Below are 21612 nucleotides of genomic sequence, written 5' to 3' on the forward strand. Positions count from 1 at the left end.
TTTTTTTTTTTTTTTTTTTTTTTTTTTTTAAATGTTTTCCTCATAGATTCATGGGTAGTTTAGTTAAGAAAATTAGCTTTTAGTTATATGTGTAGCAAAATGTAAAGAAAATGTTTTTGGTTACCTGTAAAACAGTGATGGGAAAATACTGTGTTAGAAATGAAAGAGAAATGTATCTAAATGCTGTATCTCCATTTGAATATACTGGCCAGAAGTGTAGTGGTAAATGTTTAACTGGCTCTCTGATTGTGGAAGGAATATGATTTATAGTGACTGCTGCTATCTGTAGTGTAAGTACTCCAACCATGGCCAGTTTCAAGCTACTGATGTGTCATCACGGAATGGAAAAGGAAGAATAGTGGCATACCATTATATGTAGGAATTCCACCGTACACATACAAAAGGCATTATTAACCTCAAGAGCATAGATATTGATAAATGGATAAAATAATTAGCAAGTGGTGAGTTTTGAATATTTGTTACCTTTCTAATATAATTTATTTAATTGTAAGTTTACATAATTTTATTTTTAATATTGTTTTTAACAACTGGCGCACAGAATTCTTGAAAATTCAGTGATCAGATCTTTAGAGCCAGAACAAGCGAGCCAGCTCTAGTGCCACCATTCATACTGGCTTACTTGCATATCTGTCTTAATATATTCCGCCCCTTTTCATCTTCCTTTTTGTAACCCCACCAAAAAAAACCTGGGAAAGAAATTTAAAATACTTTGTCTATGATTAATGCTCTTAGTTTCGTTTGCAAGTTTCAAATATAACTGGTTGATTTGAAGTATTAAGATTCTTCTTTAAATATGCTTTAAATTTCTTCTATTTTTCCTTTGGTCTTTTGTGCTTTTAAGTATTAAAAGTTTTGCATATAATTATAAAGTTACTATATGACATGTTTAATGGTTATTTGGAAATAAGACAGGTACCTTCTCACATTTTGGGCGGAATTTATGCCTAATTGTATGACTTTAATTTTCCTAGTTTTTCACTAAAGATGTCATCGTACCCTCTCCTTGGACTGATCATGAAGGGAAACAGCTTTCACAATATCATTCCAGTAAATGTGAGTGTACTAAAAATGATATAAATAAAAATAAATCAGTGGATATAAAGCAACATATCATGAAGTGCTAGTATATCTGCTTTGTAAGGAGCTTGCTTTAAAATCCTCGATAACATAGAATTTAACTCCTTTTAGAATTAGAATTAAAAATTTGACTAATATTTATTGAATTCTTTTTTTTTTTAGCTGTTCTATTCTGAATTTAACTTTTTCTTCATGACTATTATGAATGTCAGTTACAATGATGGTTATAGAGGATTCATAGATGAAGAAATAGTTGGTGCTGAATATACAGATGAGTTGTTAATGACTTTAGCAGTATTTTGAAGGTTAATATTTTAAATAAAACCCTAAATTGTATTGCCTTTTGCTAATTTGCTGATTTCTCATAAAGGTAAAGAAAGGATGAAGCCTTAATATGACCTCTGGAACAGTGTATTATTGCTGAGTATCTGCTAAATTAATAAGGAAATTAAAGGGCAAGCCAGTAATCTATCAAATATCTTTCTTTCTCCAGGCAATGGTTGTCTTATATGTGCTCTCACTGCTCTTTGGGTTGTGAGGCAGTATTCAGGTGTCACTTGTATATATGCATCCCTGATTACAGTGGAATTACACTTTATATTGTAGTCTATTTTAATTGTGCTTTCAGTGTAAGAGAGCGTATTTGTTCCATTCTTTATCAAAAACACAACATAATAATGCAACAATAATAGGTAAGCTGAATCAGTGCTTGCTCTATGCCAGGACAGTGCTAAGTGCTTTCAGTAATTTCTTATATGAAGTGGGTGCAATTATTGGCCTCATTTTTTAGGTAAGAAAACCTAGTTTTAGAAAGGTGAGAGCATTTGTCAAGGGTTACAGAGATGATAAAAGTGGGACAACCTCAAAATTAGGCATCCTCAAATCAGATGCTGTATTCTTAGCCATTTTGAATTAATGGTAGTGTGCAATAGTAGATGGAAATCTGGATTGTAAAACTTCCTACTTTTATAAACCAGAGAGGTGACCTTGATCAAATTATTCAATCTCTTTGTACCTCAGTCTTTTATTTGTGAAATAAAAGGATTGAACTAGAGTTGTCCATTTACAACCCTCTTAGCTCCAAAATTGTGTGTTCAAGGTGACATTCTCATAGATACTAGTTTTTCACCCCCAAATTCTTTACTGTTGGATTTTTTTTCAACAGGTGAATCAACCTTCTTAAGTGATTTTTTTTTTTTTATAACATTTTGTATTCCAAGCATTCTATTTTAGCTAAAAATACATAGACTCTTTGAAACCAAATCCAGCCCATGGTAACAGTGCAGTGGTTAAGAGGCTGGGCTCCAGAGCTGTGCTGTCTCCTGTGTTGTTGGGAGACAGTGCTCCATCAACCTCACACATTTCTGCACACCTTTTATGGAGTGGCATGGACAGGTTCTGTTCCAAACTATCTTCTCAAGGGTGTTTGTCTTGTGAACATCCTTGGAAGGTAGAGATAGTGTGTGCTACCAGAGCGGAGGGTAGCTTGTTTTGCTGTCCAGGGTAATAAAGATGATGTCTCCCTCTGGAGCAAGTTTGTTTGCAGTCTCTTATAAAAGAGATTTCCTAAGCTTGGGATTTCTGAGCTGTGGTGAAAACCCATTGAGTGTCCACCAGCCACCTGGGTATTTTAATTTGGAATCTTATAAGATAGCACTCCTCCCATGATTAGGAAAGACACAGATGGAGATAAAAATTTTATTACTTACAAGTCCTGGGGGTACACAGCATGCCTGAACACCACACATGGGGGTCAGTGAGAGAAAGGGACCCATGGGCCAATGCCTTTATCAAGTCCAGGGCATTATCCAAACAGAGTTTTAGTTGGTGGGTTTAAAGCAAGCAGGCATGCATTGAGGAGGTCACACAGTGACTGAGAGGTAGTCACTGTGGTACGTCTGTGTAATCCATGTGAGGTATGAGGGTCAGGGGGACAGTCAGGTAGGCCGTATGTAGCTGTCCCATAGGGAGGTGGTTACCAGGAGGAATTTATAGAAGGCAGATATCTGGATCAACCACATAGAGGTATAGAATTGGAAACTGTCAAGGTTGAATGAACCCTGCTTTTGGTATGATGAAGTCCAACTTGTAGGCAGAATTATAAGAATTCACTGCACTGGGCTGTTTCAGGTCACCTTCTTGGCACTTGGGGACAAGGGGAACTGATAGGAACGTTAAGTGCATGCTGCCTGCTGTGCTGAAAATAATGCAGTCCTTTGTCTTTGACCCCAGAAGCCTCATGTCTTTAGCTAGCACCCATGGAACTTCGACATGTTCACTAATTAGCTGGCAAGTTGGGTAAAATCTTAGACCCTTCATAGTTCTTGACAGATGTGGCTATGTATGACTGATTAAAGTTAAATTTACAAATAGAGTTTCCCATTCACCATATTCACATTTCAGGTGCCCAATAGCCATGTGTGTATCAGGTAGTATACAGAACGTTTGCATCGTCACAGAAAAAGTTCTAATGGATGCTACTTTAGGGCCAAAGTTGGCAGCCCTTATCTGTAAAGGACCCAATAATAAATATTTAAGCCTTTACTGACCACACAGTCTCTGTCAGAACCATTCAGCTCTACTGCTGTACCACAAAAGCAGCCGGTGACAATATGTAAATGAGTGTGAGTGTGTACCAGTAAAACTGTATTTACAAAAACAGGTGACAGGCCAGATTTGTGCCATGAACCATAGTTTGCTGACCCTTACTCTAGTATCATATTATCTGGGATTGAATTGTACCCAGTAAAGCTCACTAGCTGTGTGACTGTAGGTGAGTTACTTAGCTTTTCTGTGCCTCAGTTACCTTATCTATAAAATGATGGTTATTATGGTTATGATCTAAGATCATGTACCTGGCACATGGTAAGTGGTTATTTACCTAAAGGTTAACAAAGAAAATGATGAATGAGGGAAAAAGAGGTTTTGTTTATACATGTTAGCTTGTGCTATTAGCTTTTACTTTTCATGCAGCAAACATAAATGTTTATAATAGTAAACATTTCAGCGCATATCCTCATGTGTTTTCATTTATGGACTTGAGTGAGAATTTCCCTGGGATATATACGCAGGTAGAGGATTTCTGAGTTATAGAATGTATCTTTACCTAATCTGACTACACAGTATTAGGGTGCTCCCTAGATTGTCTGCACAGCCCCCACAGTGCCTAGGGTTCCTGTGTCCCAGCATCCCTGCCTTCCCTTGGCATTAGCCAGCTTTTACATGTCTGCCTTTCTTATAGGTTATTTGACATTCTAAATGATTGTTTCCGTTTAAATTTCATCTCCTCGAAAATGCCTACTTGTGATTCATTAATGTGTTCCAATTGGAGTTGCTATCCTTTTTTTCCCCCATTAATTCCTAAGATAACTTATGTATTGTAATTATATTGGTCTTAAACATTTCAAATGTTGTCTCCCATTCTGTCATATGTATGTTAATGTTTGTTCTTGATATCCTGGATTGCCAGAAAATTCTTACTTTGGTGTAATCAAATCCATCTTTTTTTCCTCATTTAATTGTGATCTTAAACTTGTCTAAGCCCTTCTAGGGGAAACAACCAAAACACTTGGAATGGAGTTGAAAAGCGTTTTGACAGCGTTGCTGTAGGTGTCTGGCCTGAGGAGGGCAAGGGAGGCATGCTGCCAAAAGATAAAATTTAAGCTGAGATTTGAGTTAGACACTTGGAATTCTGGGGAGAAAAGCCAGGGAGGAGACAGCATAAGATAATACCTAGAGATGAGAGAGATACATGTTTCTTGTTTGTTTGTTTGTTTTAGGGACTCAAATAATATTTAGTTAGATGGCAACCATGTTAGAGAAATAAACATGGTTTTGAAGGGCCTTGTAAGCCAATGAAGCGTTTGGATTTTAGCCTAAAGACTATTACAGGGTTTTAGGCAGAGAGAGTATTGATTACATGTGTCTTATAGAAGGTCATTCTGCCCGCAGTGAAGAAAGCATCTGCGTCCAGAATTGTATTTATTTAGCCATTTTGATAGTATTTAACAGGGAAATTTAATTTATTCAGCAATCCACTTACCTATTTTAAAATTTAGGATTATTAGGTTATTATACTCTATCTTGTCATTTTATTTTAGAATTCCTGAGTTGTTTCTGGCTTTGGAGGGGGAGGTTTGTTCGGTCCCCTTGCATTTTCTTCCTTTTTATCTTGCTTATGTTGTCTTTTTTGTCATTGTTTTAGTTTTTGGGTTTTTTAAATCTGGTGGTTTTTCAACTTATAAAACTTTAGAGTTAAAATAATTTGCACCCTTATTTTTAACTCCTATTGTGAAAGAAACTCATGGTTTTATTGATCAAGTTTCAGGTTTTCTCAAAATAATCTGGCAGTTTAATTGTTGAGGACATTGAGGATAGCTAAGAGATATCCCTAACCTTTTAAGGTTGACATCAGGAAGAGTAGCCATCATTTCCTTAAAAACATATATTACTTTGGGATTCATCAGCTCTACTACCAGATATATATCCAAAGGAACTGAAATTAGTATTTCAAAGAGATAGCTACACTCTCATATTTATTGCTGCATCATTAGTTATAATAGCCTTGATATGGAATCAACCTAAGTGTCCATCAACAGATGAAAGGATTTTTAAAATGTGCTATATATACACATGGAATACTATTCTGCCTTAACAAAGAGGAAATTTTGTCATTTGTGACAACATGTATGAATCTAGAGGACATTATGCTAAGTGAAAAAAGCCAGGCACAGAAAGACAAATACTAAATAATTTCACTTATATGTGGAATCTAAAAAAGTCAGACTCTTAGAAGTAAAGAAGAGAGTGGTGGTTGCCAGACGGTAGGGAGGAGGGGTCTTGGGGGAGATGTTGGTTAAAGGGTACGAAGTTTCAGTTAGACAGGAAGAATAAGTTCTGGTGATCTATAGCTGTTAATGAGGTGTTCTGTATTTCAAAATTGCTGAAAGTGGATTTTAAATGTTCCCACCACAAAGAAATGAAAAGTATTTGAGACAATGGATAGTAAATTAGCCTGATTTGCTCTTGTCACAGTGTATACATGTATTGAAACATCACATTGTACCCCATAAATATATACAATTATTTATTATTCAGAGAAAAATGTAAAAAAAAAAAAAAAAAAGTATTACTTGGTGCCTCCTTATTTGCTGTGGTAATCCTTTATTTAGTTTTATCCTTGTATTCCCTCAAAGGTAAAAAAAAATAAGAGAAACATCCCAAAATATCTACTTATATATGCAGATTTTTTTTTTTAATGTTGCAAAATAAAAGTTTTCGCTGTCTTAATTTTTTACTCTGGAAAAAGTAATGCAAAAGCAAATGAAAAGTATAAAACGTAGGCTTTTTCACTTACAATGTTTTACAGGCACTAACATAAATAGTGACTCTCCAATTGGAAAAAAGCTGACCATTCATTCTGAGAAAAGCAATGGTGAGTTATGAACACAGTCTGAAAGAAGTATGTTCCATGTTAAGCTACATTTGATTCTAAACCAAGTTCAGGTAGTAACACTTTACTCTGGAAACTGTTTATATTTTTTAAAAATTTACTTTTATATTTATTTTTTTGAGACAGGGTCTCACTCTGTCACCCAAGCTGGCGTGCAGTGGCACAATCAAGAGCTCACTGCAACCTTGACATCCCAAGCTCAGGTGATCCTCCCACCTCAGCCTCCTCAGTAGCTAGGACTATAGGCATCAGCCCCCACACCTGGCTAATTTTTGTATTTTTTGTAGAGACAGTGTTTTGCCATGTTGCCCAGACATGTCTCAAACTCCTGGGCCCAAGTGATCTGCCCACCTTGGCCTCCCAAAGTGCTAGGATTATAGGCGTGAGCCACCAAGCCTGGTCCATTTGCGTTTTTTGAATGAGCTACGTAATAACCATATGAGAGCTGACCTTTAAAAACAAGTATAGTAGAACAGATGCATCCAGCATATTTTAGAAATAGCAGCAGTGTTTTGTTTTCTTGTTCAAGGCGTGTGAATTGATTTCTGGTCTTGGAAAGCATTCTTTTTCTTTTTTTCCCATGACGTTGTGCGGTTCTGAGTTAGTTTCTGAATTCTTAGGGAAAGCATTCTTTCAAAAATTGGTTAAAGTGAGAAATCTCCCAAATACAGGCTGGCTTCCTTTTCAAGTGCCAGTACCAGGAGTTAACTTTTACTATTTACACGTTTACGCCAGTGGCGGAGAGTGTGGGAAACCACTTCTAGAAAGGTGACAGGGTATGTAATAGAATGCAGAAATGGAATACTTCGTTTGGCTGGAACATCACAGGGAGATGATTGACTGGGTAGCACATGCTGAATTGCATATCGTATACTTTCATTGATTTCTCCCATGTTTGAATTTATTTATTTGTTTGCTTGTTTTCAGCTGCTTGTCAGACATTGCTGTCTCTTCCTGTGGATTTTAATTTAGAAAATATATTAGGTAAATACCGTATTTGTTTAAACCTTTAATAACTTAAACCAAAGGTTTTGTTTGGCTGGCTTTTTGTAAATGGTAATATGGGAAATATGTGGTAGGGAAACTGTCCTGAAATTTTTCTTTTCTTGAACATGATTTGAATAGTCTTATTATCATAATGAACTTTATTACTATAGACAGAAACTATAAACATTTTATTGGTATTCCTTATACTAACAATGTAGCACTAAAAACTAAGGAATAATTTAAGATGTAAAACATCACATATGCAATTAAACTTTGCCCTCTTTTTGGGAAAAAAATTCAAACATGTAGTACATAATGGCTTCTTAAAAGTTGAGACTCAACAGAAGTATAATTGCTCTTTAAAATGACTAGCTCTGTTATTAAATACAGGTGACTATTTTAAAGCTGATGAATTTGCTGATCAATCTCCTGGAAACCTCAGTTCTTCATCCCTCAGAAGAAAGCTGTTTTTGGATGGGAACGGAAGCATCTCCGACTCATTACCTTCAGCTTCTCCCAGAAGTCCTCGTAGGGGTGCTCAAACATCACTGGAGATGTTTTATTCAATAGATTTGTCTCCTGTAAAGTGTAGGAGCCCCTTGCAGACACCAAGTTCGGTGAGTATACTAAAAAAGCAGTCGGCTGATTTGCTGTCAAGCTTGTCCAACCCACATTATTTTGTTGTTGTTCTGTCTTAGGCTTTCAGCAGCCTGAAGCTGTGGTTTTTGGTTTCCACTTTTGGTAATGAGTGGAAAAAAGGGATAAGGAAGGGCCTTTACTGGCCTAACCAGAAAGAGAAACTAAGAACTCATGACTGTATTCTCTCCCTTGGACATCCCTGTGAGATGTAGTTGGACGAGCTGCCCAGATTGCTTTCACAGGAGGGATGGTTGTCTTTTGGGTATTATGCTTCACAAAGACTAACTCTAGTTCATATGTTGTCATTAGTCATAGGAATGTTTTAGGTCAGACTCTCCAAGTTTGTATTTAGATATGTACAGGATGATCAGATTTATCATGAGCCTTTAGGTTATCTACTAAAGTATGTGACATTTACAGTATAATACAACTGGCTTGGCTTAATAAATTATTAAAAAATTTTTCACAGATGGTTGCTTAGTGTGAAACTTAATGGTTTGTTCAAATACAGTGTGTTTATATTTTGACTAACATTCGACACTATTTCAGAATTTTTGTGGCAATCTTCTTAGTTTTCTTTGTTACAGGGTGTCTTTTGGTGGTTCTTGGGAACTATTCCTAGTTTATAAATGTGTGTTGAAGACCACGATAAATAGCATGCAGCGTATGAGTTAAGAAAGAGAACCATATAAATTTATTTACTATTTAATTTTATTACAGGGGCAGTTTTCTTCTAGCCCTATTCAGGCTAGTGCAAAAAGATACAGCTTGGGAAGCATAACTAGTGCTTCACCGATTTCTTCACCCACTTTCTCACCAATTGCATTTCAGATAGGAAAGACCCCACTCTCAGGTATGTAACATAATACCAGTTAAAAGTTTTATACTATCAATATTTGTTATTAGAGAGGTTTTTAAAATTTGTTTTAATGATAGAGCTCAAAATGTCACTAACCTAACATTTAGAAAGTTCGATTTTTAAATAAAAGAACAGTTTACCTTCAAAGGCTGGAATTCTCAACCAAGTTACACTGTAGTGTTAAATACAGTTGCTTTAATTAGCAATATTTACATCAAACACTATCAAAAGAATAAAAGCAATTTTAGAGACAAGTTGGTATTCGTATGCCTTCTAACCTGTAGGTTTAGATTGGTAATATTCAGATTTTGTAAAGGTATATTTGATTAAGGTTTTTAAAGTAAATATGAACTGTGTCTCTTTGCAGTACATGGATTTCTCTTTGAAAAAACTGTAGCACTTTTTGAAAACTATTCACAGTTTTTTTCTTAGTACACAAAATTTTTCAGAAAACTGAAAAGTACATTTTGCTAGTCTTTATGTGTATGGATATGGATATACACATATGGTTATATACATGTATATACGTATATATAGATGGTTCTAGATCCTGCTTTTTCCACAAAGCATTCTATGAGTATTTTCATAGGTTGTTCATGTCATTTGTAATTGTCTCAAAGCACAACTTTGAATTGCTATATAATATTACATTTCAGGAATGCATCATTTGTTTTCAACCACTGATAAACATTTAAATTTTTCTAAGTTTTCTTTATCATGAAACTAACAATTATCCTTATGTATACATGATGTTATACATATTTATATCCTTAGATTAAATTCTCAGAAATGAACTTATTTGGTCAAAGAGGGTGAGTGTTTTTAAAGGCTTTTGATGAATTTTGCCAAATTTTCCTCATAAAAGTTTGTACCAATTGAAATTTTCTTCAGTAATTTGTAAGAAAGTAATTTCTTTCCAACGAGAAATGCTGGTATTATTTTTGAATGTTTACAAATTTGGCATATTACAGAAATATCTCACTGCTTTAAATTTTGTATCTTTGGTCACTAATGACATGAGCTCTCTCCAAATATTTATTGTCACTTAAGATTTTTGGAGGAATTGTTGGTTCAAACTCATGTTATTATTAAATGAATGGCCTTCCCTTACTTTAACTTCCATAATTTTATTATTTATGTGGCTGAACACTTTTTTTTTTTTTTTGAGACAGAGTCTCGCTCTTTAGCCAGGCGCCAGGCTGGAGTGCAGTGGCGCAATCTCGGCTCACTGCAGCCTCCATCCACCTCCTGGGTTCAAGCAATTCTCCTATCTCAGCCTCCCGAGTAGCTGGGACTACAGGCGTGTGTCACCATGACCATCTAATTTTTGTATTTTCAGTAGAGACAGGGTTTCACCATGTTGGCCAGGATGGTCTCGATCTCTTGACCTTGTGATCTGCCCACCTCGGCCTCCCAAAGTGCTGGGATTGCAGGCATGAGCCACCACACCCGGCCGGCTGAACACTTTTCTTATGTATGTTTACTATTGGAAAGATTGTGTGCTTTTGTCCATTTTTGAAATTTGTTTTAGTTAAGCTAATTAAATTACAAAAAATATTTTTAAAAGTTTTAAAGCATTTTTATCATTGATTATCATTGTTAGGCTCTTTATAGTTGCAGATATTTTCCAGTATTTTGTTTGTTTTTTTATGTTGCTTGTATTGTACATAAACACATATGTTTTTATGTCTTTCATTTACCAGGTACAGCTGTTAAGTTGTAGGTTTCAGCTGATTGGCTAGGGATTTTCCTTGTATATGAGCAATGTTAGTATAATAGCAGTATGCTCGTAAGCAAATAATTTTCCGTGAGTAAAATAATTTAATTAAAAAAGAGAAAGTGACCAGATGTGATGGCTCACACCTGTAATCCCAGCACTTTGGGAGGCTTAGGCCAGTGGATTGCTTGAGCCCAGGAGTTCAAGACCACCCTGGTCAGCATGGTAAAACCCCATCTCTACAAAAAAAAAAAAAAAATACAAAAATACAAAAATTAGCCTGGCATGGTGGTATGCCTATAGTTCCAGCTAAGTTGGGAGGCTGAGGTGGGAGCTCACCTGAGCCTGGGGAAGTCAAGGCTGCAGTGAGCTGTGATTGTGCCACTGCACTCCAGCCTGGGCGACAGTGAGACCCTATCTCCAAAGGAAAAAAATAAAAAAGGAGAAAGTGCCAAATAAATTATTTCTGAAGAGGTTCATCCTGCTTATTGAGACACATCCATTTGTGCTATTGTTTTTGACATCAAAATTTCACTTTGGCAAACACCACAACTGTTAGAGAAATCCAGTTTTTCCTGGCATGAAACATGATTACCATTTAGTAATGGCTTTTCCATTTTCACGTTTTTATGATGTGATTTTTTTTCCCCTTCCCACCTTTCAGAACAAAGGAAGTTTACTGTTCATTCTCCTGATGCTTCATCTGGAACGAATTCTAATGGGATTACTAACCCGTGTATCAGAAGTCCTTATATAGATGGCTGCTCACCAATTAAAAATTGGTCTCCTATGAGCCTCGAGATGTATAGAAGTGGTACTCAGTATTGCACCTCACTGATTCAGATACCTTTTACTCTTGAGACTCACGGTGAAGAAGAGGAAGATAAAGAGAATATTCCTTCTGCAGATGTCTCATCACCAGCCATAGATGCAGCTGGAAAACACCTACGGCAGTTGAGTAGTGAGGCTCCTACACATAGCACACATTTGGTTGTGACTGCCATGTCTATTACACAAAGTCAGTCCAGTGCTTCTGAGAAAGAATTAGCACTGCTGCAGGATGTTGAAAGTGAGAAGGACAATAACACTGTGGATATGGTTGATCCTATAGAGACAGCAGATGAGAACACTTGGATTAAGGAGCCAGTTGATAATGGCAGTTCACCCATGACTGATTTTGTGAGTGGCATTGCCTTCAGTATTGAAAACTCTCATATGTGCATGTCACCTCTTGCTGAAAGCAGTGTCATTCCTTGTGAAAGCAGTAACATTCAGGTAAGGTATTTAATGTTCTTTATCCTTTCTTTTCTAAGATTATAGCATAAGAATGATAATGGATTAAACATGAGGACTGTCGTATTAGATAATAGTTTTTAAAAATATTAATGCCAAGTGATATGAGGAGTACATTTATTTTAATTATGATTGGTTAGGCAGAGTTTGTATTCACATTAACTGATATTTATTTGGAGTAGGAAAGACTGAGAGCAGAAAAGAAATCAGCCTGCTCTAGAGAAATCAATCCTGCTAAAGTTAGGCAGGATTGACATCACTCTATCATGTGGATCTAGTCCCCAAAAAATGCAAGGTCTGGTATAGTATTTGTATTCTAAAAATAAAATCATTTTTGTTTTTCTTTTATGTGATTTAAGGGGGATAACAGAGTTTAGAGCATTTGTGGGGTTTTTTTTTTGTTTGTTTTTTGGAGATAAGAGTCTTACTCTGTCACCTAGGCTGGAGTGCAATGTTGTGATCTTGGCTTACTGCAACCTCTGCCTCCCACGTTTAAGCGATTCTCCTGCCTCAGCCTCCTGAGTAGCTGTGACTACAGGTATATATCACCACGTCTGGCTAATTTTTGTGTTTTTGTAGAGATGGGGTTTTGCCATGTTGGCTAGGCTGGTCTCAAACTCCTGACCTCAGGTGATCCACCCACCTCAGCCTCCGAAAGTGCTGAGATTACAGGCATGAGCCACTATGCCTGGCCTTAGATTTTTCTACATATGCATTTCTGTATTTTTCTTTTAGAAATGTGATTATAGCCAACATTTTTCATGAAATTATTCATTTTCAATTTTGCAATGTCTCTGACAACAGGAAAACCTGATTCATTTCACAGCTACGTATACTTCATAATCAGCACTGCAGAAAGACATTTGTCCCATTTATTGTTGTATTCTTTGAGCTGAGAATTTTGAAGGAACTTCAAAAGTCGGAAGGGGATAACAATAACATCTAACACTTACATAGCATTGCTATATGCCAAGTCCTGTTCTGAGACTTTACAGGTTTTAACTTGTTGAAGCTTTACAGCAATCCTCTGAGGTATGTGTACTATTATCCCTGTTTTACAGAGGAGGAAACTGAGGGTCAGAGAAGTTAAGTAAATTACCTAAAGTTTCTATACAGCTAGGAAGGGGAAGAGCTGAGATTTGATCCTGGCAGTCTGGTTTTAGAGTCCATGTTCTTTAATCCAAAACTTTGTACTGACTCATAATAATAGCTCATAACTTACATAGTGTTTTGATATGTCAGGCACTCTTCTAACCACTTTATTAATTCATTTAATTCTCACACCAACCCTATAATGCTTTAGTGTTGTCAGTTTGGGCATGCTGAAGTTAAAACTCATGGAAGGATTCTAAATGACCCAAAATTAAATATAATATTTTGCTCATGTTTTTAAGCTTCTGTTGCCTATCCTGACTTCTAGGTTGATTGCTCAAAAAAAATTATACTAGAATCACTTTTACATATTTTAGCATCTCTAAAGTTGGTTTCATAAATACAAAAAAGCACATAGAGGCTTAAAAGTTTATCCCTTAAAGATGTTGTTAATTTCTTTTTCTCTCTGCCTTTTTTCACTTTCTTTTTTTTACAGAGGAATTACAAAATACTTTTGTTGAAATATACTTAATCATCATCTAATCCAATGACCCTCTGGAAGTCATGGGTAGCATATTTTCCCCTAATTGTAGTCACTACTAAATTGTCAAACAATCTATGCTTAATTACACTTGCAGAAATATTCCCTTCATTTTTGAACTTCTCTTACCATTATAAACCTCTTCCTTCTATTGGATAAAAATATACTGTGTGATACCTTCCAAGCTCTTTACTCTTTGGAGTAAAATTTTACTCTTTATGATTCTCAGTTTTACTCACACCATCATAATGTCTACTAAAAATGCTTCATACAGCTCTGCCACATAGTTAGCTTTCTGCTAGCTTTCTGAGGAAGAGTACATTTCTAAAGACATTGCACGTCTGATGATGTGTCTGTCTCTACATTTTAGAGTTTAGAACTGTCCTCCAGAGTTTGAAGGCATTGTTTCCACTCAGTGAGAGATCTGCAACTATTTCAGTGCTTAATCTTTTGTTTATGATCTCTTTTTATTCCCCACTCTCTGGACATGGATAGGAATTTTTCTCTCTACAGGGTTCTGAAATTTCCATGATGTTCTTCAGTGTGGGTTTCTTTCCGTCCATTATGCTCTTCACTCAATGCCCTGACGGTTCCCTTCACTTCTTGGATCTTATCTTGAATAATAGATTTCTCCTTGGTCACTTTTAGTGTTCTATCTGGAACTCCTTTTGATTCTCCAATTTCTAAAAATCTTTTTGTTAATTATTTATTTATTTTTGATGAAGTCTCACTCTGTTGCCCAGGCTGGATTGCAATGGTGTGATCTAGGCTGACTGCAACCTCTGCCTCCCAGGTTGAAGCAATTCTCCTGCCTCAGCCTCCTGAGTAGCTAGGATTACAGGCATGCACCACCATACCCAGCTAATTTTTGTATTTTTAGTGGAGATGGGGTTCACCATGTTGGCCAGGATGGTCTTGATCTCTTGACTTTGTGATCCACCCGCCTCGGCTTCCCAAAGTGCTGGTATTACAGGCATGAGCCACTGCACCCGGCCATTATTTTTTTTAATCTCCTTTTTGTTTAAATTTTTGGGCAATTAAGTTTATATGATAACCTTTCTATTGAGTTTTTTATTTTCTACACTTTTAAAATGTGTTTGATACTCATTTTACAAGTCTATAATGTGGCTGGCAAGGCCCTGCATGATCTGGTCTTCCCTTACTCTCCCAAGCTTGTTTCCTTTATTCTCTGTTTAGGTCCCACTAGCTTTCCAAAGTTTCACATTTCCCATGTTTTCTTTGTCAAAGGGCCTTTGCACATGCTATGTAGCATTTCTTTATATCCCACTTTATCTAGTTAACTCCTGTTTATTTGTTTTGTTAACAATTTATTGATCACATCCTCAAAGAAGCCTTCCCCAACCACATTAGCCAGGCCAGACCTCATTACATGCCTTCATAACTCCATGTACCTTTTACATTCTTTCCAATCAGACCACTAATGCAGCCGTTATGCACATTTTTATCCCCAGTGCTTTTAATAACAAAGCCGGCACATAATAGCTACTCATTAAAAATTTGTGTAACAAAAACAGGATGAATGCATAGTTTAAGTTCAACCAGAGGAATGGTATTTAGTGAGGTTAACAGGGAGCCAGGATTTGGAACCTGAGAAAGAATTGAGGGACCAGGTAAAGGAAGTAAAGCCCCTGAAGGAGACTGAAAAGAACCAGCTGAAGAGGAGGAAGGGACACTGAGAAAGTACAGGGTCATGAAGCATTTTAAGCAGGAAAGAATGGTTAGCATTGCCAAAAGAGGAGCAAGGACCCTAGGAGACTAGGCATGGTGGCTCACACCTGTAATCCCAGCACTTTGGGAGGCCAAGGCAGGCGGATCACGAGGTCAGGAAATCGAGACCATCCTGGCCAACATGGTGAAACTCCGTCTCTACTAAAATACAAAAAGCCAGGCATGGCGGTGCACACCTGTAGTCCCAGCTACTCAGGAGGCTGAGGTAGGGGAATCGCTTGAACCAGGAAGCGGAGGTTGCAGTGAGTCTAGATTGCACCAATGCACTCCAGCCTGGCAACAGAGCAAGACACCGACTCAAAAGAAAAGTGTGGGGGTGGGAGCTATTGGACTAATAAGAGAAGTAATTAGTAACTGAACAGCCTCAAGGTGAAAAGTGAATGGAAGGATGGAAGGAAGGTTAAAGAAGGGGAAGTAATGAAATAATGTGTGTAGGTAACTCTTTGGAGAAGTTTGGTTGTGAAAGGAAAGAAAATGACAGCTAGAGAAGAGTATCAAAGTCAGATCTTTTTGTAATTTGCATTTTTACTTTGTTTTTACTTAACCCAATTATGACAGAGGTTGCAATTTTTTGAATTTTTACAATCAGACCTTGGTGATGACCTTGACCAGTACTCCCACATGCTTAGCATTCCAATAATGGAACACAGAAGAAACAGCATACAGCATTTAAATGAAGACGAGAGGGAGATTTTTAAAAACTAGGAATTGGGCAGAATAATTAATATCATGATTAATAATAGATATCAGTCACATGTCCTTTTCAAGTACCAGAGACCATGCCAGGCATTGTACTGTCAGAAGCTAATCCCTGTGATGCGTCACAGATCTAATAGATATCCTCATCTGTGAAATGGTGAGCTGTTTTATAAATGTGGGAACTGAGGCACACAAGAGGGGGTAGAATCTAGAGCCCTGATAGGAGTAGCTGAGGTAACCTTTCCATGTTTAAAGGAGGGCAGGGTGCCAGGATGGGTGTGGGTGTAAATATTTTTAGTTGAGGGGTGAGCATGGCATTAAAGAACATGCACTTGGGAAACCATAATGGCAGATTTCAGTTTATAGCCTAGCTCTGTTAGCTTTATAAACCTAGAAAGTGATATTTTCTTTCAGATTGTTTCTTCTTCTTTAAATGGGGATAGTAATAGGATTACAGGATATTAGCATGATCATTGTGATTAATACAAGTAAACAATGCCTGAACACTGTTGATGGGAATATGAATTAGTACAGCCATTATGGAGGGTCCTCAAAAAACTAAAAATAGGACTACCATGTGATCCAGCAATCCCACTAGTAGGTATCTATCCAAAGGAAAGGAAATCAGTATGTCAAAGAGATACCTGCACTCCAGTGTTTATTGTAGCACTATTCATAATAGAATATGGAATCAAGCCAAGAGTCCATTAATACATGAATGGATAATGAATATGTGGTACAGATACACAATGGAATACCCAATATTCAATCATAAAAAAAGAATTAAATCCTTACATTTGCAGCAACAGGGATGAACTGGAGGACATTAATAAACCACAGAAAGATAAATACCACATGTTCTCATTCATATGGCAGCCAAAAAGGTTGATTTCATGAGTGTAGAATAGTGGTGGGTACTAGAGGATTGGAAGGGTAGGGGGAGCAGGGATAGGGAGTGGTTGGTTAATGGATACAAAAGGACGGATAGATAGGAGTACATTCTGGTGTTCTGTAGCACTATAGGGTAAGTGTAACTAACAATTTATTGTATATTTTCACATAGCTCAAAGAGCAGATTTTGAAAGTTACCAACACAATGATAAATGTTTGAGTTAATGGATGTGCTAATTACCTCGATTTGATCATTACACATTATAAACATGTATCAAAATATGTACATCATAAATATGTGTAACTGTGTCAGTTTAAAACAATAATAAAAGCAAAAACGTAAGTAGTAATGGGAGACAAGTTCCTCTGAATGGTAACAACCAAGGGGGATTGAGAATGATGAGGGAGGAGCTCAAGTGCTGGGCCCAGATGTCAAGGAATGTTATCACAAGGCACAGTTGTTGCCAATCAAAAGTTTTAAAAGACAATGACATCTGATTTATGTGGTAGAAAAATAAATTTAGTAACAAAGTGCATGTTAAATGACTGACATAGAGACACCATTTAAAGGCACCATGGCCCAACGAGAATATAAACTTTGCAATTAGAACCAAGTTTGAATTAGAGTTCTTTTATTTCCAGGCTATGGGATCTTAAGGCAAGACTTATATAACAGTGAATAGAACATGACTTTTTAACTTTTAGCCCCTTAGCCTTCTTAGCTATGAGGTGAGATTGATGCCTACCTTGATACCTGTGGGTGATAACAAGATATCTGTGTTGCCTGGTTGGTATATATTAGGTATAGACATTAGTAGCAGTCTAGATGAGGGACAGTGAGGTCAGCCACCATCTCAACTTGGCTCCGATTCATCCTGCTTTTTCCATTAAAGTGGGACAAACTCCCGGCATGCCTTACTTCCTGCTGTACTAATGAGATAACTTTTCCCTCGATATATATCCAGTTACGTACTAGTATTGCGTTATGAGCCAGCTATTTGGCAGTAATGAGTATGAGAAAGAGCTATTGGCAGAATCTCTGGGACCAATCTGACATTTATGTTTTTGATCAAATAGCTGTTGAATGATAGCAGAACAAGGTTTTCCCCCCAAAATGTTACACATCACAAGCCTTTTACACAACCTCCAGTAGTGAGGAGATATGTATCCAGCCCTGAAAACGGGGATCATTTTTTCAGGATTATGAGTGATAGACTGCACTTTCTAGTCTAGTCTGTAGGTTTGTGAGGGGAACAAAATGGCAGTCCTCTTTTTCCTTCCCTCTGATCCTAACTTGTAGGGAGGGCTTAAATGCAAAGTGATTCCCTTGTGGATTGCTTTCTCTGGTGCTCAGCATTATGCAGGTAAATGGTGTGTGCAGTGAACAGAACCTGTACTTAGGTCTTAGATCTTTATCATCTCATCACTGGATGACATTGTGAAGGTTAAGCTTTCTAAGCCTTAATTTCCTTCTCTCATAAAGTATTAGGGTTGTTGAAAGGAGAAAAAATACTAAATATTATAGAGATAGTGCCTGGCCTTTTTAGAGACACCCCATGTTATTTTATATATAGTCCAAGCTAGAAGTTTGCTAGAATCTTTCTCTCTTGTGCTGAAAGTGTATCTTAGAATGCTACAATTTTTATTAACCTGAAAAGCTGAACATCTCGAGCCATTATAAATGTGGCATTATTGTGAACAACAACAACTAAGGTGTGAATATAATATAACCCACCTTTTTAAAGGCAGCATGCCTTTTGGTAGATTTTATTTAGATGTGCAGCCAAGCTATTTAGAGACAAGCCTGGAAAATGAGTTGGAAGGTGAAGTTAATTGTAATACTCATTTTCATCTACTAGGTATGATCACAAAGTAACAGGAAAGCATTTTGTCAGTAGATTGTTCACTGATTCTTAAGGAAGTTACAAGATACATTTCATTGGAAGGAATTGTAAAGTGACTACAATAATCAGTACTATGCAGAACTACCTTTGTATTACTTTTGAATTTTGTTCAACATGATCAACATTACATGTTAGTATCCTTCGGATGTAGTGAATGATTTCAGTATTTAAGTATTTAAGTGGTTTACTTAAATACTTGACTTTTAAGTTCCTCACAATGTATTTTTTTTCTTTTTTCTCCTGTCAGATGGATAGTGGCTATAATACACAGAATTGTGGAAGCAATATTACAGATACAGTTGGAGCAGAAAGTTACTGCAAAGAAAGTGATGCACAAATCAGTGAAGCTGAGAGTAAATCTCAAACGTTTAACATGAAGGTATGAAGAAAATATAGAGAAAGACTAATATTTTTTAGGTTAGAAATAGGAAAGAATTTTGATTATTAGAGAATAGTACTATTGAGAAACTATATGAAATTGAAAACACTAAAAGGTAAGGCTGTTTTCTTAAAATCCAATACCCTTTAAATATTTTGGTTGCTCTGAATATAACATGAGTATGTTACATGCTACAAAGTGTGCAAAGGTAGCATATATTTGATGAGGGCATTTACTGAACCTTCCAGATGATGGTTATATGTTCGTACTAGAAGAAACTCATCATAATTTCAGGCACTAGTCAGGACAGTCTTTAATTTTATATGCCAATTTATTTTGTATTTTATTTTTTTGTAGAGACAGGGCCTGCTGTGTTGCCCAGGCTGGTCTCAAACTCCTGGTGTCAAGCAATCTTCCTGCCTCAAGTCTCCCAAAAAGCTGGGATTATAGACATGAGCCAACATGCCCAGACTTCTATGCCATTTTTCTTTTTTCTTTCCTTTTTTTTTTTGAGACAGGGTCTTACTCTGTCACCCAGGCTGGAATGCAGTGGTGCAATCATAGATCACAGCAGCCTTTAACTCCTGGGCTCAAGCAATCCTGCCTCAGCCTCCTGAATAGCTAAAACTACAGATGTAAGCCACCTCACCATCCTGTTATATGCCAGTTTCTTATAAAATACTGTAAATATCAGCAAATGTGCAAAGAAAGTTTAATAGGGAGGCCACCTTCGTTTTTTCTTCCAAATTGCCCTTGTGTTTTATGTAGTATCAGAGCAGGTCTCTTCTAATATTAACCTGAACAAAATCCATCCTGTTTCAGAAAGTAGTTATCTGTCTAAACATAAGTAGAGCTTTATGAAAGATTTTTTTTTTTTTTTTGGAGACAGGGTCTCATTCTGTCACCCAGGCTAGAGTGTAGTGGCATGTTGCGTCAGCTCACTGCAGCCTTCACCTCCCAGAGTAGCTGGGACTACAGGCGTGTGCCACCATGCCAGCTTCCTTATAATTTTGTGTAGAGACAGGGTCCCACTATGTTGCCAGGGCTAGTCTCAAACTCCTGGGCTCAAGCAGTCCTCCCACCTTGGCCTTTCAAAGTGTTGGGATTCTTTTTAATACAGAATATTGATTTATAAAATACCGTATCTTTATTGTCCCTTCAGAGTTCAGCTAAAGAAACGTGCTTTTAGGTTTTAAAGACAGTTCCAATAATAATTGCATCCTCGAATGGTCCTACTTAAACTGAAAACAACGTATTATCTTTTTCACAGCAAGACCACACAACACAGAGGTGTTGGATGAAAACAGCAAGTCCTTTTCAATGCAGCAGTCCATAGAATACCTCTGTCAGAAACAAAGACTAAGCTTAAGAGTTCCTTGCATATATCTTGGTGCACAGGATCAATGTGATGGTGACTGGGAAAAAATTACTTCAAGTAACATGCTTAGCTTTCCCTCCTTAATGTGAAAAATCAAGGGCTTACTGAAATAGGGACAACAGAAATGCTCCTGGAACTTCAGGTTGATGAATTACAAGTTTATTTTTTATCAATAAATATTTTTATACTTACCTTGAGTGGTGTGTTTAACAAATTATGACAGAGCTGAATGCTCGTATCCTACAGGGTCAATGAACTACTTATTAAGCCTTACTGATAGCACTAAATTTAGCAGTTCTGAGAACACGTGAAACTGTGCTGAAACTGAAGGCACTATATATTTTTACATAAAAGCTTGAACATACAGATGAATTATAACCCATGTGAAGAAATCTTAGATATAAAACTAACTTACCAAAGATACAAAAAAAAACCAGGTTTCCTGAAATTTTAGTTCTTGAACTGTTTGTTCACCTCTGTGAGGAAAATTCTTAGTTCCAGTAATAACTGTTTAAAAACTAAGTACTAGATAGGTAGTACAAGTGACATCATCACATGTATTATCTATGGGGGCAAATGTGTGGTTCCCAGAATAAAATATACCTCATGTATAGGATAGGGACATCCTTTCCAGCTCAAACGTGGGTAGGAATGTGGGAGAACCAAGGGAAACACTGGGACTGGGAGAGTGGAGTTCCTGTAGGGCGTAGGCCTGTGAAGTAACACTGGTCTTATATGTATGTTATATATGCAACCATTTTTAAAAAAAACTTATATAACCATGTTGAGAATAGATGGGTATATAACATGTTTGGAAATACTATCTATCTTTGAAGAATGTGTATTTGTATTTACAAATCAACTTTTAAAACTGTCTCATTTAAAAGGGAATAATGCATATGTAGCCCTAGGAAATAAAGAGCTATGTTATCAA

The 21612-nt window shown here is 36.7% G+C and overlaps 1 protein-coding gene across 8 annotated transcripts in view; it reads left to right on the top strand.

Moving 5' to 3' along the window:
• The window catches only part of BORA (BORA aurora kinase A activator), a 31363-nt gene extending 9751 nt beyond the window's left edge, over positions 1-21612 (top strand). For 3 of the 8 annotated variants that reach the window (XM_017523620.2, XM_017523621.2, XM_037736790.1), the window contains exons 5-12: positions 993-1074; positions 6467-6532; positions 7478-7534; positions 7928-8154; positions 8897-9029; positions 11417-12027; positions 19169-19300; positions 20571-21612. In XM_017523620.2, coding sequence (XP_017379109.1) covers positions 993-1074; positions 6467-6532; positions 7478-7534; positions 7928-8154; positions 8897-9029; positions 11417-12027; positions 19169-19300; positions 20571-20636 — 1374 coding nt within the window. In that variant the 3' untranslated portion in view covers positions 20637-21612. The remainder of the gene's footprint in view (positions 1-992; positions 1075-6466; positions 6533-7477; positions 7535-7927; positions 8155-8896; positions 9030-11416; positions 12028-19168; positions 19301-20570) is intronic. The other 5 variants (XM_017523623.2, XM_017523625.2, XM_037736792.1 and 2 more) reach the window with 2 other exon arrangements.

Source organism: Cebus imitator, unplaced genomic scaffold (assembly GCF_001604975.1).
Source record: "Cebus imitator isolate Cc_AM_T3 unplaced genomic scaffold, Cebus_imitator-1.0 Scaffold29, whole genome shotgun sequence".
Classification (NCBI taxonomy): domain Eukaryota; kingdom Metazoa; phylum Chordata; class Mammalia; order Primates; family Cebidae; genus Cebus; species Cebus imitator.